General features: G+C 37.6%; 1 protein-coding gene across 1 annotated transcript; it reads left to right on the forward strand.

The window, feature by feature from the left end:
• The first annotated feature begins 12 nt into the window (after positions 1 to 12).
• On the forward strand, positions 13 to 14,177 carry LOC116997455 (APAF1 interacting protein). Its single transcript, XM_033062183.2, is given in 8 exon segments — positions 13 to 59; positions 61 to 124; positions 2,373 to 2,473; positions 5,338 to 5,386; positions 6,698 to 6,815; positions 7,851 to 7,986; positions 10,544 to 10,711; positions 11,235 to 14,177. Coding segments are annotated over 8 exon segments (774 nt in total). The 5' UTR covers positions 13 to 21; the 3' UTR covers positions 11,335 to 14,177.
• Positions 14,178 to 20,752: the final 6,575 nt, after the last annotated feature.

Raw genomic sequence — 20,752 nt, forward strand, 5'->3', positions numbered from 1 at the left:
GTCGGTGCCCGCGGCCGGGGCATGCCCGGCGCTCCGCAGGCGCCTGCGCGCCCGCCAAAGAAGCCCCGAGCAAGGACCCCGCGCTGGCCTTGCTATGGCGGCCGCCGGCGGGGACGCGGCGCAGGTAACGAGGGCCGGGGGGGCGGCGGGGCTCCGCCACCCCTCCGAGAGCTCCCCGCCATCGCGGGGGCTGAGGCTGTTCTTGAACCTTGGTAATTAGCCAGCAGCTTCGCAGTTGGTAATTATAGCGGGGCCATGGGAGTACTGGTGGATGGCAAGTGTGCCCTGGTGGCCAGGAGGAGATTCAGCCAGCAAGATCCTGGCAGACTCAGTGTCCAGCATTCCAGGAGCAATGTTCATAAACTAAAGCACAAGTTCCACCTCAACTCGGGGAAAAACTTCTTTACGTTGAAGCTGGCAGAGCACTGGAATAGGCTGCGCAAGGGAGTCGCGGAGTCTCCCTCTCTGGAAACGTTCAAAACCCAGCTGGAGGTTTTCCTGTGTCACCTGCTCTAGGTGACCCTGCCTTGGCAGGGGATTGCACTGGATTATCTCCGAAGGTCTCTCCCAACCCCAAATATTCTGTGATTCTATGTAAACATGTTATAAAATTCAATACAGTTTCCAGAATGTTGCCAGTTGTCAGTCTGGCTACATCCACAGTACTCACGGCTCTTTTTATGGGGTTAACTGGGGTTGTTCAGGTTTGTTTTGTGATTTGGTTTTCTTTTGGTTTTTTGTAATTGGTCTTTGTTTGGGGTTTTATGTATCATCACAGCCAGAAAATGAGCTGGCAGTGCTGTTTTTCATCAAGCACAGTAAACATTGAACACATGGAAGCATCACCTGGACAAGGCTCAACGCCTCTCCAGTTTGTATGTGACACTTTTGGAGAGACCAGCCCAAGCTTCAAAACCAGCAAGAACTGATAGCAGGGACATGAGAGCCTACATAATGTGACCTGTCAGGAAAGAGGGAAAGAGTCTAGTTCATCATGAACAGAACAAAACAAAGCGAAAAAAGAGCAGCAGATTGAGTTGTTGTAATACATAAAATGTTATCACAGACGTGAAAGGGAAGACCATCTTTGCATATCCATTATCTTTGGTAAGAGAGAACAAATCTTGTGACTCACTGTCATTGGAGGCTGTAAAGATGGGGTTAGAGCAGGAGATTGCAAGTTGTCAAACATGCCCCAGTCTGCCATCTCCGGTAATTCACCTTCCCAGTCTCCTGCCTCAGAACCACTGCCTCGTGCTCCTGTTCCATACTGCCTCCCCACCCTTAGTTCTTCAAGTCCAACATCAGCTGGAAGCATTTCTTTCTAAACATCTCAGCAAAGGTATTGGCACCAAATAACCCCTTGCCTACCATTTTTGCTGTGTGCTGCTTTTGCTTTGGTTCTCTTTATTCTGTAGGTGTTGACAAAATATTCCCACCTAATGTGGATTCTTGCTGCTAAACAAAATAGTTTTCTTGGAAATATTATTTGATGGGCATTAATGACTGACGTGGACAGTAGAGCTAATCATTTCTCATTTTAGAAAAACTTCTAAAGCTTCTAGTTGCTGCAATAAAAAACATTAATCCTATAAAAAAAAGGCATACCATAAAAGCAGCTGTTTTACTGTCATAATGTAGGAAGAAATCTTACCTCTGACACTGGAGATACCTTTGCTTAACATATAGGTGGGGATATTATTGTAATAAAAATGGAATATGGAAAAAATAGAAGATTTTTTTCCTTCTAAAGAAATATTAAAATAATGTAGTTTGATTCTGACTAAACTGCATGTAAAGTAACTTTGAGTTATAAAAATGTAGGAATGTAAAGTTCATAAAATAATTTGCCTCTATTTTCTGTTGTATTTTTGAGTGCTGTTTAAGAATATATGTGGGCTAATGAAGTCTGTACTACTGAAATTTGTAAATCAAGCAAAATAAACCTACAGAAAAAACTGATTTAATGCGAAAACTATTAGTCAAGCTTTTAAAAATAGATAATGTTAGATGCATTTATTTTCCCTTTTTTGTACAATAGCCCATAACATAATCCTGCTGGTGGAATATGCACAGGCCACTGCACTCGAATAAATTTTAGATAAGACCTTTCCTGTGAAAGATAGTCAGACATGCCCCTTATTTGGGGTTTTTGTTTGTTTCAGGCTACAATGTCCCTGGCAGAGCATAAAGGGCATTGTGTAAACATGCAATTATTTTGTAATTGAAGTTCATTAGCATAAATTAAACCATTTTGCTTCAGTATGAAAGTACTGGTCCCTTATGCTCAGTTCGAGAGCTTGAATTCTTAGTTTGAAGTGCTTCTGATGGTATTTATTTATTTATTTATTTATTTTTTTTTTTTTTTTTAGGATGGATTACATCCAAGGAATCTTATCCCAGAGCTTTGTCGACTGTTTTATGATTTAGGCTGGGTAACAGGAACCGGTGGAGGAATCAGCTTGAAACATGGGTGAGTAATGATGAAAGAGAAATGATGTGGTGGTGAGAGAGAGACTGGCTGTGTTCAGTAGTTGACCAGGGCATTTCAGTTCCATGAGAAATGTTTGCAAGTCAAGAGTGAGCAAGGAGTTAGAGGGGGAAATGAACAGTGCCAAATTTAACCACATAGGAGGGAGATGAACAGCCTGAATTAATCATTGCACACCCTTCAATGGAGAGACACAACTTCAGAGAGTGACCTTATCCCGTCCTTTTCCTACCTTTGTTTAAGGTAGATGAATTGTCTTTAAAGAACAATGTGTTCCCCCTTTTTCATTTCATTGACTGTGGAATTTAGAGTGGATTACATCAGGCACAGGGCTTTCTGATGCCTGTGGTTAAATAGATCAATCTCACCCTGGACATTTTGCAGGCCAGATATTTCCTCTAAGAAGGAAATTACTGTTCTACTGACGTAATTTCTAAGGAGACAAATATTTTACATATAATTAAAGCATGGCAGGTAACAGCAACAATTTTTGATCTGTATCTCCTATGAAGAAGCATCACTTTGTGTTTTAATTTGTCTTGTCTCCTGCCTATTCATAATCACCAATCCTTTTAGTGGAAACAGTGCTCGTCTCAGTGGCCACTGAAAAAAAGATAAGCCCTCATTCTTCAAAAAGCTTTGCACAGTGCCTGCAATTCTGTTCCCAGTCAGAAGGTTGTGACATGGTCTTGAAAGTATCTGACCTCTCATTTTTCTGGTACACACTTGCATGCATGCACAACCAGCCATTGATATTCAAGTGTGTATTATATATTTTTTTATATATGTATATGAATAAAAGACTCTAAATACTCATACTTGTGCTGTTTGGACTTTGTGCAGGTCATTTCACCTCCCTGCTTGATTTTGCAAGCAAAGCAACAACAATAATAATAATGAGATAAATAAAAAGAGGGGAAATTCTTGTTTTTAAAGTTGTCTGTGGGAAAATCTTTCTAGCACTAATTTGGCATCAGTAGCTAAATGGAGCCTATTTTCTTTGTCGTTCCAGTGCAACTCCTGTTGGTTTTGGCAAGACAAATGGCATTTTCAGAGAATGCACTAATATAGTAATGCAGTTTTCCTGAGTAGTTCTATGGCTTGTTTACCTGGCATTGTTAGAAAGGAAAATGTAAAAGAACAGTTGAAATTTGCTTTAAATATAGCAACTGTTTTTACCAGCTAATCTTAATCAGCCTTACTCACTGTGATGTTCATATCAGCTCTCAAGGGAAAAAAAGTGCCAATTTGGACTTGGCATAGCATATTAAAAATGGATGTAGAATTCTTTGTGAGGTATCTTGTATTTGAAGACTTTGTCATCCGATTTTCTCTTTCTGGTTAAGTCCTAAAAAAGAAAAAAATCTGGTTTAAGAAAAATAGTGTGTCTATCATAAGTAACCGAATTTACTAATTTATTTCTCATCTTGCTCATGTAAATGAATCAAGACTAAATTAATGCAATCCTGGCAGTGTTAATTCATGAGTGTCAAAAATTACAAATATGATAAAGCCACATTTTTCTGTGGTTCACAGATATCTTACCACTATGAATAATACATGATCTTAAGAGTTTTATTTTTGCAAGAACTAAAATCACAGAGGTTGGTAAAAATCCTTAATATCATTGAGTGTTCAACCATAAGCCTACCACTGCCAAGTTCTCCACTAAACCACATTCCTAAGCACCATGCCTAAATGTCTTTTAAAAATTTCCAGAGATGGTGAGCCAACTGCTTTCCTGCTTACCAATGCTTGGTAATCCTTCCAGTGAAGAAATTTTTCCTAATATCCAATTTAAACCTCCCCTGATGCAAATTGACATAATTTCTTCTTGTGCTGTCACTGGTTACCTGGGAGAAGACACCAACCTCACCTTCCTACACCCTCCTTTCAGACAGTTGTAGAGAGTGATAAGGTCTCCCCTGAGCCTCCTTTTCTCCAGGCTAAACACCCCCACCCCCTCAGCTGCTGCTCACAAGACTTGTGCTCCAGACCCTTGCCCAGCTCCAGTACTCTTGTCCAGAACTACAAATATCCCATGGTCCATAGGAAATGTGTCTGTAACTTGACTAATTATTCACTAGATGTCTCTGTGCTCCTGAATTTAGTATGTGACTGCTGAAGCCAAATAGTGATTGCAATTCAGAGAGAGAATCTCGTTGGGGTTTTGTGCTAATAGTGAAAATAATGCAGTACCATCTTGAAATAATTTTCATTTCAATCCCTTTTTACAGTTTTTCGTTCATGTAGACCTTGCAAGAAGTGATGCAGTTCTACTTAAATTTCAGTCATTTAATTGCACTGAATTAGTGCTATCTCTTTATCAACACAAACATGGAACTGCACTAGAAACCTAACCTGCGCAGTTAAAAAAAAAAGTATTCACAATGTTGAATTTTGCAGATAATTATTACTGTTTATAGATAGTTTATGAATTTTTATGTAATGGTTTTGTCACCTGCCTTGTCACAGATCAGTATCTGCTTGCAATTTCTCATTTAATTTTTATTCTGTATTCTAGGAATTTCAGTTTGAATTACTGCAGAGAGAGGCTGTTTTTCTTTGTTGGAAAAATAAGGCTGCACTTCTTACATGTGTTTTTAGACTGTTAGGTTGAAAGCAGGTTTTTGTACACCTGCAAGTTAGAGATTTTATTTGCTCTTGTACAATTTGGTTCTATTGTGAAAACTGTCTACTTGTCAATGTAGGAAAGAGCAAGAAAGTTTTTAAATTGTGAGGGTCTAGATTTGCTATTTGTTTTGCAGTTGCTCGAGAGCTCAAATGCTTGTACAGGGGAGCAGTCATTGCTCAGCTGTTTACTGACTTTTCTCCTCTGTTCCTAGGGATGAAATCTACATTGCTCCTTCAGGAGTCCAAAAGGAAAGAATACAGGTGTGTTAAACTGTGCTTTTACCTCTGAGCTCACCCTGAGATAGATGAAAGTGCCTTTGTTTAGAGTTTCGTTTTTCCTTACATGAAGTTACAAATTTGTTATACTGTTGACTGCTGCTGATTACTGAAACGATTGATAATTTCTCCCAGTACCCCACTATCGTAACGAGCTGGTATGTGTTTCAGTGGCTAGTGTAGACTAGTCTTGATGTTCTCCTTGCTTTAAATTAACACAAAGCAGTGTGAGAGTGGAGTGTTACTCCAGTCCAGCTTTATTCTTTGTCAAGCTTGGTTGGCTTTACCTGTCTAGCTGCAGTTTCAAGTTACACACATAAATAGACATTAACACCTCATCACTGTTTATTTTCGTTTGAGTGGTTGCAAATATTCGTCTTGATATTCTCAGTAAATAACTGGGCTCTCCCCATGAAAAGGTGACCTTGTCTATCTGTCTGCTTTCCAAAAAGCCCCAAAATGTAAGAGGAGGAGAGAATGGTAAACAATACCTATTTTATGACAGTATAGAACTCCCCCAGAAAAGAGTAATGCATGGCATGGATTTGTCATCTCATAAATCTGAGGATAAATACAGTGAGGAGAGAAAGGAATTTCTTCACTGATAGAAACTTGGGGTTTCACAGCAGCATTTGCTGGGGATGTGGAGAAGTAAGGCAGGCAAAGGTAATGTAAGATAACCACGATGGTCTGGTCTGTGCTTGCAGTAACAGAGGATTAAGCACAGTCAGTGAGGAAATCTCCTGCAATTGTGTTTTCTGCTGATTTTTAAAATAACATTAAAATATTATTATTGTCCTGAACAATTATTTGTACTATTATGAATAGCTAATTGATGCACAGGTAATATTTATGTGAAGATACTAAAAGCAAAGGTTAAAAATAAATAGTTCTGCAAGTTAAATGTGTTACTTTTAACTCGCGTCGTTTGTTGGTACTTTTAAGTAGGGAAGGAAAAGTACATCTACATTTCTTATTTTGAATCAGTTACTACTTTTCCTTCTGATCTGTTGTTGTTTCTGAGCTATGCTATCTCCTGTCTGAGAAAATGGTAGTTCTACAAATACCTGCATGGCATCAGTCTGAGGAAAAAGAGTACTAATATTACTTTCAGTTACACAGTATTGGTAAGTACTATTAGAAGCTGGAATTAAATGTGAAGCATTACTGAAATCACATTCTGTATTAAATACATAGCTTGTAGATATTTGTTTCTCTAGAGGGAAAATAGAATTATTTGAGGTTAAATACCAAACAAAACTATCACAGATCAAAATAATTTCTTCTTTCTTACAGCCAGAAGATATGTTTGTTTGTGACATGAATGAACAGGACATCAGTGGTCCTCCACTGCACAAGAAACTGAAGAAAAGTCAGTGCACACCTCTTTTCATGAATGCCTACACCATGAGAGGTATGTAGCAATGTTAGCAGTTCAGCAGTGACTGAAACACCGTATATGCGCGTCCACAAAATTCCTGTTCAGTACCATATTCCTTATACATAGAAGTTACAGTGAAATAAATGTGAAACTATAAAATAAAGTGATTTGCAAAGGTATATGTACAGTGGGATATGATCCATAGTAACATTCTGTCAGTATCACTTGCAATTAAATTTTCTCTTGTAGCTATGCCTGTGATGGTGTTTTCAGCACTGATTTTTAGTGCAGAATGTTGGTAGATTGCAGGGGAAGGCCAGGATTACAGCAGTTTTATATATCAGTGGTTTTGCCAATTCAGCTATTACTCTTTAAATCCTTTTGCATCAGTTGGCTGAGATTAACAGTTATAAATTAGGAATAGGTGAACACATGAAACTTTCCTTCTGCAGGTAGGCAGTAATAGAGAGCTTTTGATGTTGTGTAAAATTTACATCTTATTTTAGAGAGGATTTAGGGAGTCTCTTCTGCTCTTCCTGCACAAGCATCTTACATGTGTACTCAAGGAAGAGCAACATAGCATCTTTATAAGTAGATTATAATTATTGTCTACTTATCTTTCCATCATGACACAGTAAGAGAATAATGAATGTTTTTTCAGAAAATCAGCAGATAATTGAAGAAAACATAAAAAGAAAGTATAAGACTTTAAACTTTCATTTCACAAATAAGTTTAGGAATTCTTTATAACCTCAGAACTCTGATAAAATTAAGAGTGTCTCAATCATTGCAGTATGTAAAGAAATGTACAATGTGATGGCTCATGAAATGAAATGTAGTGTCTCTCCTGGAATTTGTCACTTACTAAAAGTTAACACAAGTGTCCTAAGACAATCCATAATTATCCCTTATATGTAAGTAATTTTCTCATACCTTCATTTAGGTTGCTGCATATTTTTTCCTCTCATACAGCAGAAAGCAATTTGCTAAGATGCCTAATCAAAGGAAATTAATCAATTAATAGACACATTTTAAAATTAATTCTAAATTTTCTTTTTCTGTTCTTAGGGGCAGGCGCAGTGATCCATACACATTCCAAGGCTGCTGTTATGGCTACCCTTCTTTACCCAGGCAGTGAGTTCTCTATTACCCATCAGGAGATGATAAAAGGAATCCAGAAATGTACTTCAGGAGGCTATTACAGGTACTTCTTTATATTTAGGAGAAGAGACATGATATTTGATCATTTGTTTCTAGCAATTTAAATACAAGTCATTTGAGTTATATACTTGAAAGTGTATAATATAAAGTGTTAGAAATAAAAAGAAAAAGACCTCTGGAATGAATGAGTCACCACTGGCTTTCTGTAAGATCTGAAGCCTGTGGAAGAGATCTGAGATAAAATCTTGTAATGCCAAGGCTGCTGTGGTCTGTTGAGCTACAGGAAGAAGCCAAATAAAGAGCTATGTCCTGAGATGTTACCACATCTGTACAACATTCAGCTGAAACTGGAGCCAGCCAACACCAGGTTGGATTGATAGCATGTACAAACTACATTTGAGAGGACTTCACGTATCACTGCCTGTGCTAGTTTGGGGCATGTTAAGAGAATAGAGGATTTCAGATTTATTTGACAGAGTTTGAAAGAAAATTCAGAATAAACAACTCATTAAAGATAATGTTATTACCTTTCAAGGATGAGCTCTGAGGTAAGTGCTGAGTTATTCCAAATTATGTGTGATGGCTTGTTTTGAGGTCTCCACCCACAGAGTGTTGAATTAGGATCTGCAAACAATATTTATATAACATGTGACAAGGAGATGAGAAATTGAAATGCTAAATTCTTTCCACTTTTTGATGTTAATTTTTGCATCTAACTATTGCCCTTTGGCAAGGGAACAAGCCATATGTGATTTACGCCTAGGCATATTTTATTCCATTTTGGTTGACTTGCCAACTTTACTTTCTTGTCACCATTAGGATGTGAATTTTTAATGTGGTAAAATACAAATCCTTGTATTGAATTGTCTAACATCACTGGTTTTTTTAAAAAAATCCAGAACAATCTTTTTATATCTGCATTTTGAACTCTCAAGCACTCCTAAAGGTTAGTCAGGAAACATTGTATTTATTGGGTTCCATGCCCAAGTTTTTCTGTGTCATTTTATTAATTTACCAGAAAACCTCAAGAAATTAAAGCTCCAGGATGAATATAGCTCGTAAGCACGTATTCTTCCGTACTAGACTGATTCCACTGGCTTGCCTCATACAAGTTTCCCCATTGAATGCAAAAGTAAAATGGGACCTTGGATTCAAAATACAAAATGTGACTTTTCAAAAAAGGGATTGCATGTTGTTTCTAGTTACATAAATCTTTTTTGGAAGCTGTCCAGGAAAATGCTACAGATAGAATAATCAGAAGTATATGTTGGCCTAAATATGGCTCCAGTGATCCCAGGCTGGTTTTACCTTTGATTTCCATAGAAGGAGAATTAGATCAGTAGTAAACAGCTTTGAAAATCAGACTATCACAAAGTATTTTACATCAAGTTTTGACTAAATGTAGGCTACTTATATTTCAATTAAAAAAAGAGATACCAAGTATTTAGCTCATTCACAATCTTCTTGACATTTTTTAGATATTAGTTCTTGATAGAAAGCTTATAGACCTGGTTAGGAATCAGTTGTGTTATTTATAGCAGCTTCCAGGCTTAAGCAAAAGCAGAGCTCAGGAAGCCAATACATTAACTCATTTGGCCTTATTAGTAACAAACACTCCAAGTGTCATTTTAGTGATCAGAATTTATGAGTCAAAGTAAAGCTTCAAATGCCACTTCACTTTCTTCATTCACTATTTTTATAGCCTTCCTTGAGAAAGCATCAGCATTGAGAACCGTAAGGGATGAGACTTTACCTTGTGAATATTTGATTTAAAATACAAGCTGTTGGTGTTGGGTTTTTTACCATTGCTTTCTTTCTGTGTTTTACGAAAGAAACTACTATTAGCATCCACTCATGAAATATCTATGTGATCTCAATGATAAATCTGAACCTGAACTGGGGACTTATTAAAACTATTTAAACAAGTTTCTGCTAGTGTTAATTAAGGTTCACACAATGCCAAATATCCCAGTCCTCCTTCAGAAGAAACTCTTAGGCAAGTTCCACTGAGTAACGTGCATCATCTTGTCTTTGGAACTGGGGTTCTCAGGCTCTCTTAAGATCACATGTAGCCCACCAATGACTCCATCACTGAGAATTTATTTTTCATGTGTTGACTCTACCTTCTATTTATATGCCTTAGCAGGACAATCTTCCAGGGGCTTTTTGGACTACCTAAATTAATTTTTTTTCTTCTCTCAAGCAAACAGTTTCATTTCCTTCTTCATGATACGATTCTTTAAAATAATTTAGTCTGAGGTAAAGCTTGTAGATGATGCCAGTACAGGATGAAAAGTTTGAAAAAGTTGTAAAGGGACCCAACTACAAAGTGATATGGCAATCAACAGCTACACCTAATAGATTAAAGTGTTGGAGGTTTTTGTGCCTCAAGTGTAGCTCAGGTACTGCCAGCGTAATATGTGTTTGGGAGTGAGACATTCCTGAGAATTCCTATGCTACAGCACAAGAGAAGAGGATAAAATCTAGTGCTGAGAATTTAACATTTTACACAGTCAGAGGATAATCTCTTTCTTAGGGATAAGCTTCATCATCCAAGCATAGGGATTTTTTAAATACATGAACATGGCTTTTTTTTATAGATACCACGATACACTAGTGGTTCCTATTATTGAGAATACACCAGAGGAGAAAGATCTCAAGGAGAGAATGGCACGTGCAATGGAAAAATACCCAGACTCTTGTGCTGTCTTGGTCAGACGTCATGGTGTTTATGTATGGGGAGAGACATGGGAAAAAGCCAAAACCATGTGAGTACAATTCAGGAATATGCTATCTCTTGCCTCAAGATCTTAATGAACTCTATATTTCCAGCCCATGGACTATGATTCAGAATATTAAGACCTCACTGCGTGTATAGGGAGCTTCTGGGAATGGATTCATCCCTGATTCCATTGCTTGATTTTCCTTTCATATCAATGCTGGCTGATAGGGTTGCCAACATTTTCCTTTCAGACAAGTCAACAATCCCTCCTTATATGAAACTTGTGGGCTATCTCTGCTTTTATATGACACCTGCAGTAATGTTTGTGTAGCCCTCCCTAGTCCCAGTTTTGGAATTTACCTCATCTACTGATGGAAATGCAGCCAATCAATACTATGGAGCAAAATGGCACTTTCCATTCCACAACATTGGAAATAAGCAATAATAGAGCTGTCCGGTCAGACTGTCATCTTGGTGATAAAATCTTAAGGAAGGAAAATACTAATTTTCATAAAACATGGTAAGACTTGAGCTTTACTTACATTGCATTTTTTCCCTATTTATTTTAGGTGTGAATGTTATGACTACTTGTTTGATATCGCAGTTCAGATGAAGCAGCATGGGCTAGATCCTTCAAAACATCCAGTGGGAGAAAATGGGATCTTGTAAATGTCAACAACATTTATATTCAGGTGTGAATTTATCTGCAAGGATGATCTGTTTGGAGGGAGAGACTACAGATGACACCATCACTTCAGTCTGGTTTCGCACTCAGGAAACTTCAGAATTGCTCATCTTCCCCCAGTCTGCTCCCTTACCACTGCAGTTGTATCTGTGCCTGAAGTAGTGCTCTTTTTCCACAAAATGCAATAAAAAATATATGTATTAATAGCTAGATATGTCCATTGCATATTTAGTACCAATGTACAGGATGGAGTGTGATTTCTTTTTAAAACAAAACAATATCAAGCATTACCAGAAAAGCCAATGGACTACAAAAGGTCAGGCTTAGGGAGCTGATCTGTACGGAGATGTCTGAACACCCACATTTGTTCTGCTTGCAGGATCAGGTATGATTTCGGACCATCTCAGTGATATTGCTCATTATTGGTGGGTTGGCTGGGGGTTTAGGGGGTAAGGTTTTTTCCTTTAACAGACTTGGTTGGTTTCAGTTTCACTGGTAAGTGTCACCTGTTTACCTCATGAAGGAAACCACACTGACTTTCTGTTTTCTACTGTAGCAATGATGAGTTTTGACAGTTTTCACAGAAAATTCTTAAAAGTTAAAGCCCATAGATAACATGATGAGAATGTACATTACATGAAGGATACCTGAAACAATTTTCACATAAGTTATGTACATCTAGCTATGGCAAAACAAAGTGGTAGCATAACATTTCAGAGTTGAAAAATACAAATTTAAAGGTGCCAGTACTGAGATTACAAAGAATTTCATGACCAAAGCAGTGATGTAATTAAACAGGATAGACTAATGACAAATGCTTGCTCAGGCAACATGAGCCCACAACAGACAGGGACTTGGATCCTCAGCCTTTATGCCCACCCTAGAGGAGGAAACTGTTGGACAGGAGGTTTGCTGTCAGTGAATCTCTGCCATAGCAGGTGTTTAGGGTGCTGCCACTGCCTACAGTAGTGAAGACATGCTGGCTGCCACTATTATGACAAGTTTTAGAATGTTTCTGCTTTTACTTTGTTTCTCCTGTAAAGGTTTCTTACATGATGATGGCAGTTCCAGCTTTTATCCCACACTATTGAAGCCAGAAGGGGGTGCTGATCCTCAGCTGATTGACAAATGTCAGCAGGAACTTTTAGCTGTTAAACGCACCCAAGAAGAGAAGGAGAGTTAAAAAACCCAACTACTGAACAATCATTGCAATTTACAAGTCCTATCGAAAGCCACAGTAGAAGGAATGGAAATTCAGATGCAAAAACACTTCATAAAACTTTGGAGAACTAATGTCACATTTTGGGTTTGTGCCTTAAAAATTCATATTTCAACAACCTGCATTTGTGCATCCTGCTGTAATGCTGCATCATTTAACTTGAAATTAGTCTCCATTTCTGAAAGTTATTATAGCTTTTATTCTTCAGAAAAAAAAAGTGAGGCCAACCCCTTAATTAAAAGTTAATAAACTTTAGAGCATTGTTTGAAATCTTGATTCCTCCATACCATGTTTGTGTTTATGGAATTATTTTCTCTTTTTTTGAACTAAACCTGTAGCATATGTATTTTTAAATTCTCGTATTTGTCATTATGATGAAAGGAAATTTTTTAGCATGTATTTTGTAGTTGTTACTGATTGACTGCTCTGGGTCTTATAACTTTAAATTCCTTCACTTCGGATAACAGCTTTTTATGACCTCTGCTTAGCCCCCCACCAAGGTAGATGTAATCAAACTGCTTATTAAAATACAGTCTCACATAATTATGACATTTAATGTCTTCTTTCAAAATCTTCTGGAATGGTCCCCTGGTGGCATCTGTGTCAGCCTCGACTGACTGACTTTCTAATTGAGTACTGAGACCTCAGTCCTGAGGTGAACTGAGACAGGCTAAGTGCCAGCTGACTCTGTTTTCTGCTAGGAGCCATGCATTTCCACCACTTCCCCTTCTATCATCTCTGGAACTTTGTTTGGTCTTCCATGAGGTGAATTAACTCTTTAACCTAAAATAAAATTATTGTGGGAGTGGGGGAAAAATGTTTCAATTATTTCCTACCAAGCCACTGGTAAAAACATTGAATCAATTCAAAGGTGGGTCCAAAGAGAACCAGAGGCGGGGAAAGAGGAGGTGGCTGATGCCAGAGATGGCAGATGTCAGAGATTGCGGACACCACTTCCCCCTTTTCCTGGGGATGATAATTAAGGTCAGTGTTTTGAGTACTTAGGCATGTTTGCCCTTCCCTCTTGTACATAGCTCTGTACCTGCAGTGTGCAACCTTTAACCCTCAGGGGGATAAATAACCTTGGTTATTGTGAAATAATGATTATCACTAAGGAACTGCAGGTTGTTTGCTATATTTTTATTGATATGTTTTTTTCATTATTAGACACTTGTTTGTCAGTGGCAAATACTTTGCAGTGATTCCATATCTTCTGAGTGTATGTGGACTGCAGTAAGAGCTTGTGTGAAAATGCTGTTTTTTAGACCACACAGTGACTTTGGACAGGCTGCTTCACTTAAAATATCTCTGAAGTTTGTTCAAGACTTGAGAGGTGCCACTGACCTGAAGGGAAAGCAGACTGTAATTCTCTTAGCTTTTCTTCCCTGTGGACGTACTAATAAAAATACTTCATCATGTGACAGTTCAATTAGTCCTGAAATCTAGTTGCCATCTATGTCTTGTGACCTTTAATTCTTTATTTAAACTGCCTGATTTTTGCCAAAAACAACTTTGTGTGATATTCTGATGATGATTTCAGAATAGCTGATAATTGTATCATTCCATGATACTGATGCTTTATAAGAATAAAGAACATTTTACATTCAATGTTTTTGGTTTTGTATATATAATAACAAACCATAAAAGAACACTCACAAGGAAGGGTATTTTTTACCAAATATATTCCTCTGGGATTGTGCTACTTACAACATTCGCTTTCTCATGCAGGTACAATTTGCCACTCTGTAGCCTTTCTAAAATCATCACATTTCTACAGCAGTAGTTAAGTTCTTTCATACAGGATTCCTAGATGCTCAGAGTCCCATTCAGTGATTTCGAAATGAGTTAAATGCACCCTTCTCATGTCTTCTCACATGAACCCTCATCAAAGAAATTACTTCCTTCACAAGTCTGGTGGCTTCATAACCATGTGAAATGATTACTGTTTCCTCAAGTGTTCAGAAAGCTCTTACACTTCAGCTTTGGTTTTGTAGAACAAAAATAGGAAAATGTCTCTCATGATTCAAAGCTTCTTAACTCACATAATTTTAAGTCTATCTCTTTTCCTGATGTGAATTATAGGCTTATAAGCCAGCTAGATATTTTTCTATGTTTGCAGCAAAAACTTGATCTTCATTGAAGCTGATTATCTAGGTTTAGTATCACCAGATAGGCTTATGGCAAAATGACATAATTCCCATTTAAATGGCTCATCCAAAAAGCTAAGAAGTTCCAACGTTTCTCAATAAAAGTAACATCCTAGCAAACATCCTGCTTGCTTTCCAAGAAGGAAATAAAACTGCAGAATACAGGATCTTGAAATGTTAGCGATAGAAGGCTTAACTTACCGTAAGCAGTTATGATGCCAATGTAGGTTCTGTCGTGAATGCTGTAATACTTGAACAATTGGCATCCTCTTCAACTCTGAAATTATAATTTAAAAATTAACATTAAAAAAGTCCACTGACGAATGGGACATTACAAATAAACCAGTAGCCTTCCTCTAAATTGTTTATTGCCACACATTTTGCCAAACGGGTTTGTAACAATTTTTTGCTATTTTGCAGAAGATGGCAAATCGGGAAAAAGACACTTGGAACACTCTAGATGGATTACTCTCATTCTGAGGAGTAGAAGAAAATACATAGGTCGATATTAATCCTTCCTGATTTCAAAATAGTTAAAAAACATCTCAAAATGTTTCATTTTCCAAGCCTCTTCGTATTTGTATTTAAGTTTTGTTCTAAGTGGGGGAGAACCCTTGCAGGCTTTGTTTTGATTTTGTTTTGTTTTCCTACCTGTTAGGTAAAATAGAAGTTGTGCCTTACAGAACCAAGTTCTGTCCAAGGACAGCCCTCTGAGCTGAGACAGACTTGTAACAGCGTGTAGAGGAGCCAACAAACTAATCTGAGCCTTCATGGGTCTGGATGTTTGCTTAAATTTCAAGTCAGCTTAATGTTACAGGCTTAATGTTACTCCAGAAGAATACTACCTGATCTGATTAATAAAGGAGCGAATTTCTAAGTCCTTGAGTCTAAAAGAGCTCTCAGGTATTTATCCTGGTACTGCTGAAGGTTTTGCTGCATATACTGGATGATAAATAAAATCTGGTTTGTGGTTAACTTGATTAGCACAGGGTTGTATTTCTACTAAATATGAGCACAAGGGTTTCAGCATATACTGACTGGACCATTGTAAAATTATTTTGGATGTGACATCTTTAGAATCACAGCCATTGCCTATTTCTTAGAATTTTAATCTATTGAAATCAAAAGCAATTCCAAATATTAAATTTTTTAATTTTTCTGTAGTATTAAGACTTCATCTAGCATCTGCTAGGTTTTGCTGGAGCAGTCAAAGAAAACCAGTGACTGCCTAATGCTCACTACAAAAAATGGATTGAGTGTGTTTGTCTGGGTGGGCGATCATGGAAGTTCATATATCTGAGAAGCATTGATGAACACTCTCTATACTTATGTGTGTGTGTTGGGTTTTTAAATTCTGAGATGCTGTGCTGTTGGTATAGCAAGTTTCTCCCATCTACGACAGATAAAATTACAGGTTAATCTCCAGAAACCAGATCAACAGGATTATTATTTAAGTAATTGAGCATAAATTCTTGCTCCTTAATGAGCCTCAGATTAGCTTCAATTTCTCTAATGATAATTTCTGGTTATTACAAACAGAATACACTGGATATAGAAGAAAGAATAGGTCTTATATTTAAAACAAAGACCTGGATGTCTAGATTTTGTGGCTGATTGAACTGTTACCTTAAGGTCATGCCTTGAACAGTTCACTTTGATGGGAGTTTCAAAAGACCTTGAATGAAACAAATACTACCCTAAATCCCATTGGACAGTCAGGGGATTAATTTTGATAGGCTCCCCTCTAAACTTCAAGGATGTAGCAGTCTTTATTTAAATCAGGAGTAAAAAAGAAAAAAAACAGAGGGGGTCACCTCAAGTACAAGCTGACAACTTAGCACTGCTGTATTCCAGTTTGATATCAAATACCTAATTGGTAATTTTTTTCCATACTAGAAACTTGTTGTCTCTCAAGTTAAGAAAAAGTTTACATGACTTGATTTCACCTCGAAGGAATTTACAAACCTGAGAAATCAGGAACTGAGCTGTTCTGCTTGCTCAAATGTACATTAAGACTACTAAAAGTAACACAGCACAGTTTTTGTGACTCCAGTTTCTCCCTTCCCAAAGGATACCAGCTCTGTTTTATAATGTCCTTTTTTTTTAGTTCCTGTTCTCCAGACAAAGCAGGTTACCCTGACAGCCCCCACCAGGGCAGCTCCTGAGAGCACTGCAGTAAGGAGTCTGGGCTCAGCAGGTTGCTGGGCACTTAACACGAATGATTCCATTTTTTTTGTCTTTATGCTTTGTCTCATATCCATGTTTTATTCAGTTCTAATCCTGCTTTTCTGTAAGATTTTCTTCCTTCTGGTGTTTTCCTTAGAATCTTTGAAACCAAATGTAAACTTAGCATCATTTGCATTCGGGTTGAACTTTCAAACCCAGGAATATTTTTGTGTTAGCGAACATCTCTTTCCTGATTCATCTGCTACATCCCTGACACATCTGGGCATGTCCTGTTATTGTCTGTTTGCAAAATTTTGGTACTTAAAACAGTTAATGTGCCTTTTGTATCTCAGACACACTAGGATTTTGCAAGCAAAGTGTCTGTTGATTGCAAGAGCATATGAGCAAGTATGAGACTAATTTCCTGTTAAAGAGTCGCTACATTAAAAGGATATTTGCATAATCATAGTCCAAGATAATGTAGGGAAAACCCCTGAGATCATTCTGCTGCCAGGATTAAGCCAAGCCCAACATGTAATTTATTTGAATGCATGAAAGCTGCTTCTTATCGTTCACTTCTATCTCAAGTCTCCAAGCACTTTAGTTGGCAGCAGCAGGCTCTAACTCCTCCTGGGTAATTCATTATCCTCAACAACTTTTAAAAGGGTTATTTTAAGTTTAACTTAACAGTCCCTGCAACTTAATTAATACAATAAAAAAATTATTCCTTTTATGAGTTGTGTCACGTGTTCAAAATCAAGCTGCAGCATCTTCTTGGGTCATCATTTTATTTGATGCACTCACTTTCAGGTTATGATAACTTCAGAAATATTGCATGCACCACAAAAACAGGGGTTCAGGACTACACCTATGAAAAACATAGGTAAAACCAATGAGATTTCTTAATACAGGTACTTTTTCCAACTTGTATGTAAAGAAAGAAAATGCCCACATATAAATAAAGAAGTGCCCACATAGGAGTTTTAGCAGAAGGGTCTCAAAAGAAAGTACATTAGCTATGAAAAATCAAGGCACCTACCAGTGCTGTTTCTGAACAGGCTAATACTAAGGGCTGGAGGTTCCTGGTTTCCATTTTAAATTCAGGTGCATGCTTGAAGTTTTATTTGGAGAATCTCACCATCAAAGCAAAGAATTTGTCACACTTGCCGCCTGGTACTTCCTATAGGTAAACATGTTTAGAGGCTTATGGCTAGAGTGCTGTAGTGGTACCTAAAAGGTTTTAGTTTTTTTGTTTGTTTGTTTGTTTGTTTGTTTGTTTGGGTTTTTGGGTCTTTTTTACTCTGCTTGGATAAGTAGTTTTATGAATCCAGAAGTACAATTTGCCCTTTTTGGGGAAAAAAAAAAAGCAAAAAAATCCCAAGGTTGCTGTCATACTTGCTTGTCATGGTTGAAACAAAGGGGGATGCAAAGAGATGTGTAGATGTAGCAAGAGGGCAGCTGCTGTTTCTGAAAAGCAGCTGAGGGAGGAGAACCCATTCAGTAGCATTTCAGGGACAGCTCAGGCTACCAAGCCTCCAGCCGTAGCACAACAGGGGAGTAATGTTTCAAGTGAGGAAAGAGCACACACATTATGATAACAAATGATTTAATTGTAGGAAAGGCAAGAAGAGAAAATATAATTAAGGTCTCAGACAAATAAAAAGCATCTAGTAGCAGTGGTAGCAACATTAGCAGATAAGCACAGGTAAACAAATAGCATGATGATCACTGGCCACTTCAGTTTAAACGCTAATAAAACACTTCCACTCTACTAAAAATTGTACTATGATTTACTGTAACTATGATTAAAGCAGCACAGCTCTAGTAGCCTGAATATTTCACTACTATTAATAAAAGAGTCACATACTAACCTACATTATGATGTATTGTCCTGTTTGAAACTTCTAGTCCCTAGTAAGGAAGACTACTATATATGAAAAAGAAAGTTTAGACTTCTTAAGTGGTTCATCCAGCACAAATTCCTACTAAATTTTTGAAAAGGTATAAGCAAAACTATGCAATACTGAAAATTCAGAACTAATTCCATTCAAACCAGAAGAGAACAAAGGCTGATCAAGTAGACAATAAGTGTAACCTGAGTGTAACCCTTGGTGTAACTCGAAACCCACATTGCACAAAAGGAATTACCAAAGAAAATGAAATGACAATACTTTGCAAGCTGTTCCCATAGGGAGACAAGGGGCTGGAGACAGTCATCCCAGCTATATTTAATGTCTCTCCATAAAATATAGCTCTGTGTTTAACTCTGTCTTAAGAAAGGTTTCCAAGCTGAAACACTGAGACCAAAATTGTGGCATTATGCCACAGAGCAGCATTATGAGCTTTCCCTTATCATCTTTCTGTGCACTTGGAAATCTATGCAGAAGTCAATATGAAGAAATTTATCAGAAGGCTTAATCTCTGGGGGGAAAAAAATTCTGAAACTACTTTGCTTTTTCCCTTTATTATTAATGATAGACCATTCACAGTTTCACTTCCAGAAATCCTTCAAGCCTCTGCAGTGCTCCAATCTGCTTTACCCATCTTTACTGGTCTCTGATTTTTTTGCCTTATACCATATCCAGAATTAATCCTAACAACACTGGGGACAGTTTTACAAAGATTTCTTCATGGAAGAAGTGCCCACACATGAGAACTGCTTTAGGAATACAGAGTACTCATACATAGTAAAAAAAATTCTGCCATGAGCACAAGATTCCTGGACAGAGGAGCAGGGTACAGATGAACAGGAAGGGGCATGCTAAAAGTCATAAGTAATTAGTGTTAAAACCCCAGAAAATCAAAGTAATACAGCAGGAATCACTAAAATGCTGTTATCCAGGAGAGGTTAATGTCAGAATAGTTTCATAAGCTGTATTTTTATACCTGGCCACCTCTGCACTGAAAATGTACTTTTGGATATAACTAATTAGTTAGATGGACTATTTCCATCTATAGAGAAAATTGTCACAATTTTCTATGCCTTTCATATTGACTAGAAAGACTAAAACATTAAAAAGGCTAAGATCAGGCCAGAGATAATTTCACCAGGATAAAGAATAGTGTGAAGACTGAAAACTTCCTTGCAGAACTCTTGCATGCCCTCCTTGAGGGGCTGAGCACAGTGCTTTCAGGAGCAGGAGATATGACACTTTCTCAGGATTTGCAGATATCCTTGGGAATTAGCTTCTAAAACCCAAATAGGCTCTTAGCATTACCTAAAATATTTAGTCAATTCATCTTCAAGAGCACAAGAGCAGTATAAAATCACAGCATCCTTCTCCAAACTATAATTTCAATGCTTGACTTCTTAGAGGAACTCTAAGTTCCTGCTGGGCTTTAATCCCAGACTAAACCTCACATGGCTATTTACTTTCTCTTCCCTGGTGAGCTGGGTAAGAGAATTAGGATGATTCAGAATGCTTCCTTACACATCTTTCAAGCATTTATAGCTTAAAAGTGCTATCCAAAAAAAAGGAGATGTAATGAAATGCCTTGTAAAAATTTTGTATACAAGGGTAGAAGAAAAGTTACATTTTTGAAATGCAAGCTGAATGGGAAGTAAAATAAGGAACCAGTAGCACACAACATGAGCAACTTCAGGTCTTTAATCTTGAGCCATATCTGGGTGTTAGACTGAACAGAGCAGAATAGCAACCTCTTCCTATTTGAGAAATCTCAACCTAGAATCCATTCCTAAAGGTGGATGACTAAGCACTGTCTTTGAATAAAATGTAACCAGGGATTTTGTTTTTTCCTGAGGAGAAGGAAGTACCAGTTCCATCAAGTTGTATCCAAGGCAGTTATTCAGAATTATGAAAACCTGGTCCCCTTTCGTAATGAGGAGGTACAACCAAGTTTCTCTCATCT

This window comes from Catharus ustulatus, chromosome 6, assembly GCF_009819885.2.
Source record: "Catharus ustulatus isolate bCatUst1 chromosome 6, bCatUst1.pri.v2, whole genome shotgun sequence".
NCBI lineage: Eukaryota > Metazoa > Chordata > Aves > Passeriformes > Turdidae > Catharus > Catharus ustulatus.